Source organism: Anser anser (assembly GCF_964211835.1).
Source record: "Anser anser genome assembly, chromosome: 3".
NCBI classification, from domain to species: domain Eukaryota; kingdom Metazoa; phylum Chordata; class Aves; order Anseriformes; family Anatidae; genus Anser; species Anser anser.
The window spans coordinates 96642196-96654623 of NC_139722.1; the positions used below are offsets into that span (position 1 = coordinate 96642196).

General features: G+C 44.2%; 1 protein-coding gene and 2 long non-coding RNA genes across 6 annotated transcripts in view; 2 read left to right on the top strand and 1 right to left on the bottom strand.

Moving 5' to 3' along the window:
• Window positions 1–3619, bottom strand: part of EML4 (EMAP like 4) — a 158639-nt gene extending 155020 nt beyond the window's left edge. For 2 of the 4 annotated variants that reach the window (XM_083828851.1, XM_083828846.1), the window contains exon 1: window positions 2671–2914. In XM_083828851.1, coding sequence (XP_083684977.1) covers window positions 2671–2695 — 25 coding nt within the window. In that variant the 5' untranslated portion in view covers window positions 2696–2914. Of the gene's footprint in view, window positions 1–2670; window positions 2915–3597 lie in introns of those variants that run through there. The other 2 variants (XM_083828848.1, XM_083828847.1) reach the window with 2 other exon arrangements.
• Window positions 84–12428, top strand: part of LOC310896504 — a 55453-nt gene continuing 43108 nt past the window's right edge. The window contains exon 1 of the long non-coding RNA XR_014581557.1: window positions 84–2406. This is a non-coding gene — a long non-coding RNA (uncharacterized lncRNA). The remainder of the gene's footprint in view (window positions 2407–12428) is intronic.
• The window catches only part of LOC310896505, a 16576-nt gene continuing 7692 nt past the window's right edge, over window positions 3545–12428 (top strand). Inside the window, exon 1 of the long non-coding RNA XR_014581558.1 lies at window positions 3545–3677. This is a non-coding gene — a long non-coding RNA (uncharacterized lncRNA). The remainder of the gene's footprint in view (window positions 3678–12428) is intronic.

The following is a 12428-nucleotide window of genomic DNA, read 5'->3' on the forward strand; positions in this document are numbered from 1 at the left end:
AGCCCAGGCGCTCGGTCCAAGTTCCTGGACTTCTTGTTCCCATTCAGAAGCACATTCTTTCACTTCAAGCGATGCATCTGAAAAAGCGGGTGGCCAAAATTCACTAAGCCCTCAATTCATTGAGCCCTCTGATGAGTGTTGTGTTGGAAATGCTTCAATGTGAGGTAAGGCTGTCTTACTTGACATAGCAAATGGGATTTAATAACCACTTTACAACTGGTGATGTTCAAAATGTACTGAAGTCCCAATAAATATGAAATATTTCTGTGCTTTATCAGGAGTAAATCAATACCTATTGCAGTTGTGGAACTTAACTCATAACACAGATTTATTTTTTTTTCCTGTCTAGAATAATTGCATACTCTTCTCTTATGTACAGTGTTACATAAACATGTCCTAAAACAATAACCGAAACTTTTTTTAAATTACATATTAAATGGTTTCTTTCATCTCTTTATTCTCATAAAAGTTTCAGTGTGGAAGCCAAAATAAAACAGCTGCGTAAAGTATTTTCAACTGCAAGAGACATGTAAGAAGGTATTTCTGCCTGTGCTGGAGGGCATAATCTGTAATAACATTTTGCCTTCCAGATAATGACAGGAGGCATTAAAAGGACAACTTGCTCTCTAATAAGCTCGCTTGACTGGTGGAGCACGCACATACATAGATGGCAGAGTTTTGCCAACAATAATTTTAATTAATTTTTACGTTTCATTCTAAATTACATTAATTTATGGCCTTCCTAAAAGGCGTTTAGCTGACAGCTAATTAAATTCAAGCCATTAGATTTTAATTAGAGATGTTAAAAAAAAAAGTCTCAAAACAATTCACACATCTTCGTGAACGCTACACGCTTGTTATCAGCAACAGCAAACAAGAGACGATTATAAAAACAAGACAGCATGGCTGAAACCTGAAAACAAGCAGGCCACGTGAAGCTTCGTGCTTCGAGGCTGGAGATTCTGGGCATGCCCTCTCCTCAGCCCCACTCCAGAAAACCACTCTGCACCCATGGCTACTATAAAATCAAAATCGGAGTCCAACTAACAATGAACATCACGACATACACTTTAGAAGGCTGAGCTTTGCTTAATCCTCATTAAATTCTAATGAAATGGCAGCGCCTTCTTGACCAAACAGTGAAAAAAATTAAAGGTCCAGCTGGAGCCTCCCTTAATAATGCAAGTGGGATGCTCTGAGCAGCCGATTGCTGCTCCAGTGCAGGGCACTGGGACATCCAACCGGACTGTCTTACTCTGCAAGCAACCTCCGTGCAGGAAAATAGTGCTTTATGATTTCAAAATGATTGTCACCCCCCAGCCACCCTCCTCCTTACAACAGTTATTTCTAAATATGGACGTCGGGGGGGGGGGGGGGGGGGAGTACTTCATGAGTGAAAGCAGCATGGGTGCTCTTTGATATGTTGATCAATTTCAGTACTGGGTAAAGAGGCTCATAAATATTGAGCGGGTCGTATTTGCATGTGTCACCCACGGGCACAATTTTCCCGATGAAAAATGAGAACAGAACCCTGACAATTTCTTCCTTTTTGATCAGAAGATATAAAATGACCATTAAAGTTACTTGAGCAAGGATAGTGTATCAGGCCATGAGCCAGGCTTTAAAAGAAAAAAAAAAAAAAAAAGCGTACTGTTAATTATGGTGCACCAGTTTGGTTTGGACAGGTGCCCAAAATGCTGGAGTAGACATTTCGAAAACCTTAAAGGTTAGGATCACACTCAGCAGCATTTAAATGAGTCAACGTTTCCAGAAAATCGAGAACTATTCGCTGTTATTTCACAGAGGCATTGTAAAGAGAAATCGATCCGGTTTTTTAGCGGAACTGAGTTACTCTTCTCCGGGAGACGGACCGAGCCCGCGGGAGGTGCAGCAGGGCCGAGAGAAGGTGCAGGAGGCGAGGGGCAGGTGGGCGCCCCACGCAGGACTCCCCGAGCCGTGCCATCGGCGGAGCTCGCAGAAAATAAACAGCAACGTGCGCGCCTGGCGAGCCCTGCGCTTGGCAATCGCTTCAGCTCGCACTTTTAATCGGGGCCGCTCCGTGCCGTATGCGCTCCGTCCTCTGAGAGGCTGGGAAAGCGGGCTGCCCAAATGTTTTCCTTAAAGCACCCGGCGGCGATTTGCCGCATGCAGCCTCGGGGAAGTCGCCGAGGAGGCAGCCTGTCAGTTTCCTGGGGATGTTTGGGGCGAACATTTCGGCTTTCGGCGCTGCTCCCGGAGGCCGAGCCCGAAGCGGGCGTCCAGGAGCGAACCCCCCCGGCAAGGAGCAGGTTTCCCCCGGGCCGGGGGTCCCGAGAGCCGCTCCCGCCCCCGGAGGGAGGCAAAACCCAAGGGAATTGACGGGAGCAGGGCAAGCAACTAACTCCGGGGAAGCACAGAACAAAGGAGGCAAGTGCAGCCGGAGCTCTCGCAACAGATGGTTTGAAGCTGACCAGATTTCGCGCTGGCATCCCCTCCCTCCTCCTCCTCCTCCTCCTCCTCCTCGCTTTCCTCCCTCCCTCCCAGCGCGGCCAGCCCCGCATCGTCCCCAGCCCCGGCACCCCCGGGTCCCCCCCAAACCGCAGGTGCGCGCCCCCCACGGAGGGGCAGGAGGGCGGGCAGGAGGCTGCCGGCAGGCTCCCCCCGTGCCGTGCCGTCCCGTGCCGTGCTCACCCAGGCTGCCGGCGAACCCGTCCATTTTGTGCCGGGGGAGGCTGGCGCCGCAGCCCGAGGCGAAGCCGCTGGCGCCGGCCAGGACAGGTTCATTCACCCGCGGAGCAGCGGCGCCGCAGCCCGGCGCTCATGAGCCGCCCCGGGGCGGCAGCAGCTCCTCCTCCTTCCTCCTCCTCCTCCTCCTCCTCCTGCCGCGGCTCCGTCCGTGCGCCGCGACCCCAGCAGGGCGGCGAGCGCCGAGCTCCTCCCGCCGCCGCCAGCGCCGCCCCAGCGCCCCGGGCCGCCGTGCTGTCGTGCTTCCGACTCCGCCCGCCCCTGGCAGCCGCCGCTTCCCCCCCGGGCGGGACGGGGACGGGCCCCGGGACGCGGCTGGGGACGGGGAAGGGGGCGGCTGATCCGCCGGAGCCCGCCGAGCCCAGCCCCGGAGCGGGGGGGGGGGGGGATGCCGCCGTGCGGGGTGCCGGGGGGTTTTGGGGAAACGGTGCCTTGCTCCCGGTGCCCCTTCTCCGCGCCGGGCGGCAGCCCCAGCCTTCCTTATTTCACCCTCGGGAGCTTGCACCGCTGGGAGAGCCGGTTGGGCGACCGAGGGTGATAATCCCAGCCATCAACACAGAAATTCCCATAGGTGGCTGTGAACACGCCCGCTCAAAGCGGGCTGGGGGAGCTTTTGTCCCGCCGGGCGTGACACCGGGGGGGGGGGGGCTGTCACCGGTGTAACCCCGCGGTCCTCACGGTGCCCGCAGCCCCGTTCCCGGCCGTCCCCGCAGCTCCCAGCCCTGCGCTCCGTGCGGGAGAAAAACGGGAAGGAGAACCAGAAATACAAGTCAGCCATGCTGCGTACCCTTAGCCTCTCCCCTCGGCGTGTTAGGCAACGCGGCCGAGCCGGGCGATGCATCGCTTTCTCCCTGGTCAGGAAAAGCTGCGTACCCATTGCGACATCCTGTTTTGATGCAAGTGTTTTCCCTTCACGCACTCCGTGGTAGCGCTGCGGTCGTGCAGCGAGAGGGGTGAGTGCCTCGTGCCGCCGGCTTTTGCAGCCATGTCACCTAATGACAGCCCGGGGATGTTGTTGAGCAGGACTGGGGAGGAACGTGGTCTGCTGGAGAGCTGCGCGGCCCCCATGGCTGCCTTTCCCCAGCACCGTCCCTTTAATCAAGCACAAGTGCGGTTAACTTGCTGATCCGCGACACGAAATAAGCCCAAGGCACTCACGCTTGCTCCTTCCCACCGAGGCAGAGCCCTGTGTAAATTCCTCGGGTGGGGATCGGGTGCTTCAGCACGCTGTTGAATTAAACAAACAAAAAGCGTGCCCAGCTGCCCGCTCGAGCTCTTAGCAGGACCGTCCTTCAGCCACAGCAGCGAGTGAGTTACAGCAAATATGCCTGTAAATAAAGTGCCATCTCTATTTTATGGACTGGAAACCGAGGCACAGAGGAGAAGGTGACAGCAATAGATGCTTATCGAGAAGTTTAATTACTAGCGAAACTGGTTAGGAGCATGAATGGTTTTGATTATCTGCATCCTGCACAACTTGCACAAAACTACATCAAAGGGTAAAGAGCTGCAAACAGAGCTACTTCTCCATGGTCTTGCTTTAAACACAAGATGAGTGTGGTACTCGAGTACTGTTGGAAACACAAACTTCAGTACTAACATTTAAAAAATAAAGCTATTTCACTGTAGAGCTAAGGAACTGAATAAAACTCAGGAAATTAGGAAGGACATGTACCTCCATGTGACTTGTTAATTGGGAATTTCTGAAGAGCAAACTCCATGCAGGATTTACATAAAAAACAAAAGTCTGTTAAACTGCAGCATTTAAATCCTTGTGCTACCTTCTTCAGCCTGAGTCAACTTCTGAATGATGCCTGAATTTAGGTGGGGACTTGTTTGGGGTGTTTATTTATTGGTTGTGTTTATGGTGTATAGAACAGATGTAATTGTGGTATAGATTAGAAAAGTTTAACCAAAAAATCTGCAGTAAATACGTATGTGGGTGTGGGTATATCATCTTTAACAATTTTACTTGGCTGTTGAGCAAAATAACTTATGATTAAAGCAAAAAATACTTTTTGTGTATGTCAGTTTCAGGCAGGTACTGGCAGATGACTTAACATAGCCTGTAGATAAGCAGCATGACTGTTCCAGGTGCAAACCCTAAGGACAATGTGATTTCTTACCTCTGGTAGAGTACCTAGTACTTAAGTGTGGTGGAGGGAGAAGTTGGATAGTGCTTTAAGGAGATTAACTTCTGTTTGTAAGTTGACAATAATTCAAAAACATGAAGCAAAGAGTTAAAGCAAAGCTTTAAAAACCTCAATGATTATCTCCTTTTAGCTTGCATCTTGAGGCTAAAGAAAGATTACATGATTTAGGGTTAGAGTAAACTCAATATCTCACCCCAACTTTCAAATCAGCTAGAAGTCCACTGTTTTATTGCATGAGTAGATGGTAAATAGAAAACGACAACAGCAATACCACAGGGCAGGATTTCTGCATCAGTTTGATGGACTCATGCTTTAGGAAATCTGAATTCTTCTCTGCAGCCTTCCCTCTTGCTGCAGGCCCCTTTCCCCAGTGTGGCTGAGCCCAGGCTGGGTTAGGGTGAGGCTCCTCAGAGCAGCTCAGGAGCGATGACTGAGACGGTTCCTCAGCTGCTGTGCCCCGGCAGCTCGGTGTGACTAACTCTGCAGGACTACCCCGACCCCAGCTGAGGACCTGCACACACACACGGAGTCTCCTCTTACCAGAGGAAAGCTATGGAAAATATGAACCGCAGGAAGAGGTCACCGTGAAGTACACAGTGGAGGCTACATACATTCCAGAGATTTTTACTCTGCTCTTGAAGGAAATAGGCTATTTTCCCCCATTGTTTCATTTTTCTGGCACATTTTCCTTGGACCACAGGTTTTTGAACAGTACTTCTTGTAAGAATACCTCTGCATTTATTTATATATATTAATTGACATAGTTTAGTTACATTCAGCCTGGGAATTGTTTAAAACTTTTTGGTGGCTTGAATGTAAATTGTATTTAAGCGCTTTTCAACAGAGGAAACATGAAAATGATTAACAACTGAAAACGAAATTGCTGAGATTCTTCTGTGTGAAGTTGAGAGCCTGAACCTTTGAGCCACTTCATCTCACCCATTAGCAAGAGAAACCTACTTCCCACAGTACTTGTCTCCTATTACTTACAATAGTGTGTAGTTTCCTGGACCAAAGTGGAAACACCTGAAGGAAACCTCCATCCTGCATTTTTCCTGGTGCACCTCTTCAGGGCTAGCAGACATTGCTGGTACAAGAGCCAGAACACCCAAAGCCCAGCACCACCAGCCTGGCCCTGCTTTTCCTCTGCTCCCATCTGCAGCCCTGGGATGGAGGAAGCAGTGCTGCTATTTGTAACCAGCTGTGCCCCCCAGCTGGTGGAGGTTTAGGCATCGTGAGATCACTCCCTGAGCTGTGGTGCTCATTTGAGATGTCGTTCTTTTGCAGATATTTGGGGTTCTTTATGGTGCCTTGTTCTAAAGAGGAACAACTGTATTGCTTTACCATACAGTGTGGGATATTGTTAGTTTTCCCAAGTGAGGCTGGAGGTATAAGAAGTTCCCAGGGGTCACTGATGTAAGGGAAAATAATTTGGTGCCTGACCTAGAGGTAGATTAAATTACTCTTTCCTGGTTTATAGAGGGTACTCCCCTTACCTCCAGCACAGAGTCTCTGGAGTTTTCCTTTCTGGGCTGGGATTTTTCCTCCCATGTAAGTTTCCCAAGGGCATGAATCACCTGTAATGCTGAATGCAACAGGAGTCTTGCCAGGGATTTGAGCAGAACTGGGGAGGTTTTTTTTAAAGCTTGATAGGTAATGACGGGCAGTGACTGTATTTGAAGCTCAATGCCAGTGTTGCTGTTAATTATGTGTTTACCTAAAGTCTCGCATAAGCCTTTCCAAATGGGACTGAATTTGTTAACTACCGTGTCTATCCTCACCCATTTTGACAAAGACCTCTAGCTGTTACTGCATAATAAATGTTAGTCTTGATGTTGCTGTGTACCTGCTTGACTTTTATATTTGTGGAGCTGAGTTGATGTAAAGAAGTGCTCCATTGCAAATGGAGCAGAATGAGCCAGCACAGTGTGGTGCTTCACAAGCCACTCAGGAAGGTGCCACATCTGTACTGAATCCTTTCACGCACTTTCAGTTAACTTACTCAGTATCACCTTCCGAATGTTTGTTAAAGTGAATGGGCAGCTAAACGCACAAATTAAGTGCTATTTAATAGCAAACAGGAGGGGAAAAATAAAAATCCTTCCAATTCCTTAGAAGTCCTTATCTTTTTTAATTAATTATTCTTAGAGGTAAGAGGTTAAGGCATAACTAAGGTTCTCCTGGTGTTCCTCCATTGTTGTGTAAAGTATCAAAAGAATTTTTCTTCCAAAACAAAAAGATTAAAGTTTGCAGGAAGGTTTCAACAGGCTAACATCTGTTCTAGGTGGATTTTTTTATTACTTTTTTTTTTTTTTTGTAGCAGGATGGATTCTAGTCTAATTTCTATAATGCTACTACTTTATTGTTAATTAACGTGAAAAAAAAATCTCGTAAGTTTGAAACAGGTTTGACTTTTGCAGCTGTGTGTAGCTGATCTTCTACAAGTTTACTTATTCAGTTTATGGCGAATTGATTTTGATCACAGTTTGGAAAGTCATTCCCAAATGTTCAGAAATGGTTTCTCTTAATAGGATAAATACAATTTAATGATGATAAAAATATATATTGTTGTTGTTGTTATTGTTGTTGTTGTTATTATTATTATTATTATTATTATTATTATTATTATTATTATTATTATTATTTTAAGATACTAATGATTTTTGAGGGGCCTCCATTATGGACACTCAACAAAGATGTTTCGATTTTGAGGAAGTGCAGAGCACCCTCTTCCTGAAAAATTGAGCTTACATTTGCTGTTTCTTATTGATTATCCCAAAACTGCAATCCCAAGCCATTAATGAAATTTTGGCTAGGGCTGCATAATTTCCTGGTGTCCTCATTAAGTGTACATTTTGGCTCAAATGTAGAACCTATAAAAAATCTGTTAGCTTAAGCTAAATTTCACATTACAGAATTAATGTATTTATAAAATGGCAGTTTCCTAGAAATGTGACTACTGAGTAAGAGAAAAATAGCAGAGCTCTGGTGTTAATTCATTCACCAGCCCTGATGGGGAATGAGCAGATGCAGCGTGACCCAAAGCATTCGAAAAATTGGCAGAGTTGTAACAGAGAGAGTTGAAATTCTGTGTGTGCAATGTTTTTTTTTATTTTTTTTTTCTAATGGGGTCATAGGAAAGGCTTAGCATTTTCATTAGAGATCAGGTTGAAAATTTTATTCTGAAACTTCGTTGATACTGAGATTATTTTAAGTAAGGAAATCTGAAAAACATTTCACAAAGCTGGAAAAATAGAATCTTATCTTCCTTCATCTCTCTCTAATGGCTACGTGGTCTGGTTTGTCATACCAAAGAGCACACTCGGTTGTTTTCTCAAATTAGGGAGCTCCTCATGAAATTCATACCTTGGTCCAAGCCCTATAAAAGTCTAATGCCTTACATAAGTGCTAAGTTAAGAATTTAGCCGAAGCATAAATTGATGCATTGGCTTTGTATCAGCCATTTACATTAGGATGCATTTTATTCCCTGCCTCAGGAAAAAAATGTGCTTCCGCATGTACTCAGGAGCACCGTGATGAGCTTTTGGAGCAATCTGTTTTTTGTCCCTACTTAGAAAAATTAGGAAAAGGTAAAGCTAATGAGTTAGCGATGTTAACTAGGGATGCTAACTAGTAGGTGTAAAAAGCACTGGAAAAAGAGTTGATTTTTAGACTGAAGAGGTTATAGGGATCCCTCTTGGGGACAGAATAAATTAGCATTGCATGTAGATTTTTATTTTTTTTTTTAACTTAGAACATCTCCTGTAGCTTTGCATTTTATAGAGATCATTATCCATAATAACAAGCTGGTCCACACAATAGTCTGTGTGCATGTGTATGTATCTATAAATAAATGCACTCATATAGATCCTTCTTCATCAATGCCGTTCCCCCCCCTGTGTAATTCTGTTTAGGCTATTATTCCACTTGAACTATTTGTCAGTGAAAGGAAGTGCCTGCAGAGAAGTGATACATTACTGTATAGTTTCTTGCTGTGAAATGTTGATTTTAAAACAGACTGGCAGACTGCAGCTGATCCCATAATAAAAATGAACAGACGTGTTTTAGGAGGTTTTATTTTTCTTTTGTCCTGTTGTTATGTCCAGTTTAAGGAATCTTTTTTTGTCTTTCAGCAAAGCCATACTCAACAGTAAGTTTATGTCTTCGTGTTTGGCCTTTTTGCCTCTGAGAGTTTGGAATTCTTTCCCATTTCCATTTCCACATTTTTAAGCTGTGACAACGACCATATTGCCTGGTTATTAGCTAGCAGGGCAGGTGTGCAATGTTTTCTTTTTGAAGGGATAGTGTTAGCACCCAAATTCAGTGAGCTGCGCAGAGATCATCCCCCATTTTAGAGATGAGAAGACCAACATGGTTGTTAATGCATGACCGTAGGCTGAAGAATGAAAACCAAACACAAGTCAGCATAGCCTAAACTGAAACATAGTGGAAAGCAACTGTATTCACATTAAAAATACTAATGTTGCAATTATATTTACATAGGGGTAACTTGGACTCAAGGGCAAGTCTGCTCTCTGTACGCCAGTAGTGCACAACAGAGCACCTGGGGCATTGCTAACTTCCATGCCCCCAGTAAAAGGCATTTGCTTTACTTCTCCATGAGAAAATATAGATCTAGGAAGGAGGCTTCTGCCTTCTTTTAGGAAGATCTCCTCTTGAACACACACTATTACTGCATTTGCAGAATGGGTCATGCAGAAATGGTTTCAGCATTGTTTGCTAAGTCTAATGAGGTATCTGATTGCTTCTTTGCTGAATGAATAACATCACGGCCATTGCTATCAATCAAGAAAATATAAACTCTTATCTTTGCTTCTTAATACTCATGAAAAATAGGTCTCAGCTTAATATCTCCTGCTTTGATAAACTGCAAGTCTTTTAGTCAGATAGTGTGATGGGGCTGCTATGTGATCTTTCTCTGGACAAATTCTGTAAAGAGTTGAAGATGAAATTTCTGTCTTGCACCGGCTGAGTCTCTGTGTGTGGTTCTCTGACTGATCTAGGCAGGGGAGTTAGATTTGCCGTAGTCGGTGGCAGTAGGTTATTAACTTACTCGTAATAAGGCTGTCTTAAGCATACAGTGCATAGCTAAAGCAAATGAACTCATTTTCAGACAGATCTACCTGTGCCTGAAGAATTATTTAATAAAGCACATTTGTTTTAATTTCCATTACCTACCCTACATTTACAAATTATAGTTCCTGATTAATGACATCAGGAGTTGAACTTTGCCTTTTCAAGCACCAGACACATGCTGTGCTGTAGACACATTTACATTCCATTTATGCAAGTCGTCCAATTAAAATTTACTCATAGAAAGTATATAATACACCAGAATGAATACATTATTCCCCCCATTAATCTGCATTCTTTGCTTTTCAACAGAAGTGACCAACATTTCACTTTGTCCCAAATGGGAATTCATGTCAAAAAAAAAAAAAAAAAAAAAGGGACAAGCAGCAAAATTGAAGGAAAAATTTCCAGATCAAATTAATAAATTGTATTTCTTGAATAAAGAATTGGGAAGATGAAAGCTTTCCCTTAATTTTGCATATAAATTTTCATTTAAAATTAAAGAAACCTGGTCTGATCCTACACAGCACAGGTTCCCCCTCATATGAAAAGAAGAATGTCACAGAAATGAGCATCCTCTGTCACAGGGTGGCCCATATCTCTGGGAGGACAAGTCACTCAGTAATATCATCATGAACTATTTTAGGTTTTCCTTTTAAAGATAATGAGCAAAATTTAACAGCATCCATCTCTACGTGAGGCTGCACAACATGCACAAGAACTTTTGCAGTCCCTCACTTCTGAGCAGCACCTGGTGCTTTCCCAGTGCCCTTCTGCTGGTAAAGGATGAACAGAGCAACTTCTGAAGAGCATTTCTGGTGTGTAGCTAACATTAGCTAGCATTAACCTTTCCTGCCAGGGGCTGGTTTTCCCACAGGTGCTCACAAGCAACGCCGATCTGAGCCAGGCATCTCCAGTACCAGAAGCTACTGTCAATAACTCTGCAAAGGCAAGAGCTATGCTTGCTATTTTCTGGAGCCGCTGAGTGAATATATCAGCTTGAATGGTATCTCCTCACATGCTCTGTGAAATTTTGCCAAACTGTAGGCAGGATTAATGTAGTAGGTAGAAGGAAAAATAATGGAACAGTATTTGAAGTCTTCCATGCTTCCACAGGAAAACAGTAGATGGCAGCAAGAGAGACAGTGTACAACCAAATCTGTTTACTGCCTTCTTTGCTTTGATGAGTAGGCTTTGAAACATTTCTTGGCTAACATCTTCTAGTGGGTCATGAAAATATGAGTTGAAAACTACCTTTTCTTTTCAGCATGTGATCTCAATATCTGTGATCTTCATCCTGGAAAGGTATTTCATGGCTCAAGTCTCTCTGGCCTGGCACTGAAATATCCTTTGTCCTTTTGTGTGGCTTACAGTGCTTGAGAAATCATGCTAAAGGCAAAGGTGATTGCCCGAAGCAACTCAGTCTCTTTATTTTGTTTTAAATATAACATTGGTGAATAGGAACACGTTCTCCTTCTAAAACACGCTTCTGAGATGAGATCCTTCATGTGTCAGGGCAACAGCTCCTAGGATTTGTCAATAGATGCAGAAAAACTATTAGACCGGAAGCAATATATGAGAAAATTTCCGCCTGAGCACCATGTGATACACAAATGGAGTCACATGCAAAGGCAAGGCTTTGCAAAAGAGAAAGAAAAACATTATTCAGAAACTAATATTGTTGAAGTTGTGAGACTGGCATTCAAGACAAAAGCTTCATTTTATATCCAGGTGCTCATAAATTCATCCTTTAAACAGCAGCCAAAGGAGGTAAGATTTCCACAGGTGATTCAGAGCATCAAAATTAGGTCCTGCAGCTCTATCTCCACAGAGTTTTAATATGTTTTAAAGGAAATAAAACTTGAACTGTGGGAAGGGCAAGTTTCCCTTAGGGCTTCCTAGTTGAGGAAAACAAGTATACTGGGACAGTACCTGTCAAATGAAGCAAAAATATCTTGAGTTAACCATTCTTGCAACGTTATGAATAGTTTTTTGTTTGTTTGTTTGTTTTTTTAAGCAAGTTCTCCAATTCTATTGTTTTGATGGACATTCTCATGTGAAAATTTTTCTTACTGTTCCTGACATTATATGCTGACTACACAGGTGCCATGTGCTCTGTAGATCCCTTTACCACATTTCTGATCGGGCAACCCAGTTTTCTTCAGAGCTTTTTTTCTAAGTGTTTTTCTCTTTACTCTGCTATTCTTTCACCATGTTCTTTTCTACTCTGGGATATAAGGGTTCAGTTTTTTTTTTTTTTTGGCTCAAACTATACTGCCAGACTGACTGCCTGTTCCAGTCTTGGTTCACAACTGATAGTGATTTTCTGAAGGTTCTTCATTTCATATTCAAACAATAAAACTTCTTATGGTCTCCTAGTGACTTGAAAGGCATGGTGTTCTTCCTGCTCCTAAGGAAGCCTTTTAAAGGTTTCCTCTCTTTCTGTATTTCTGCATG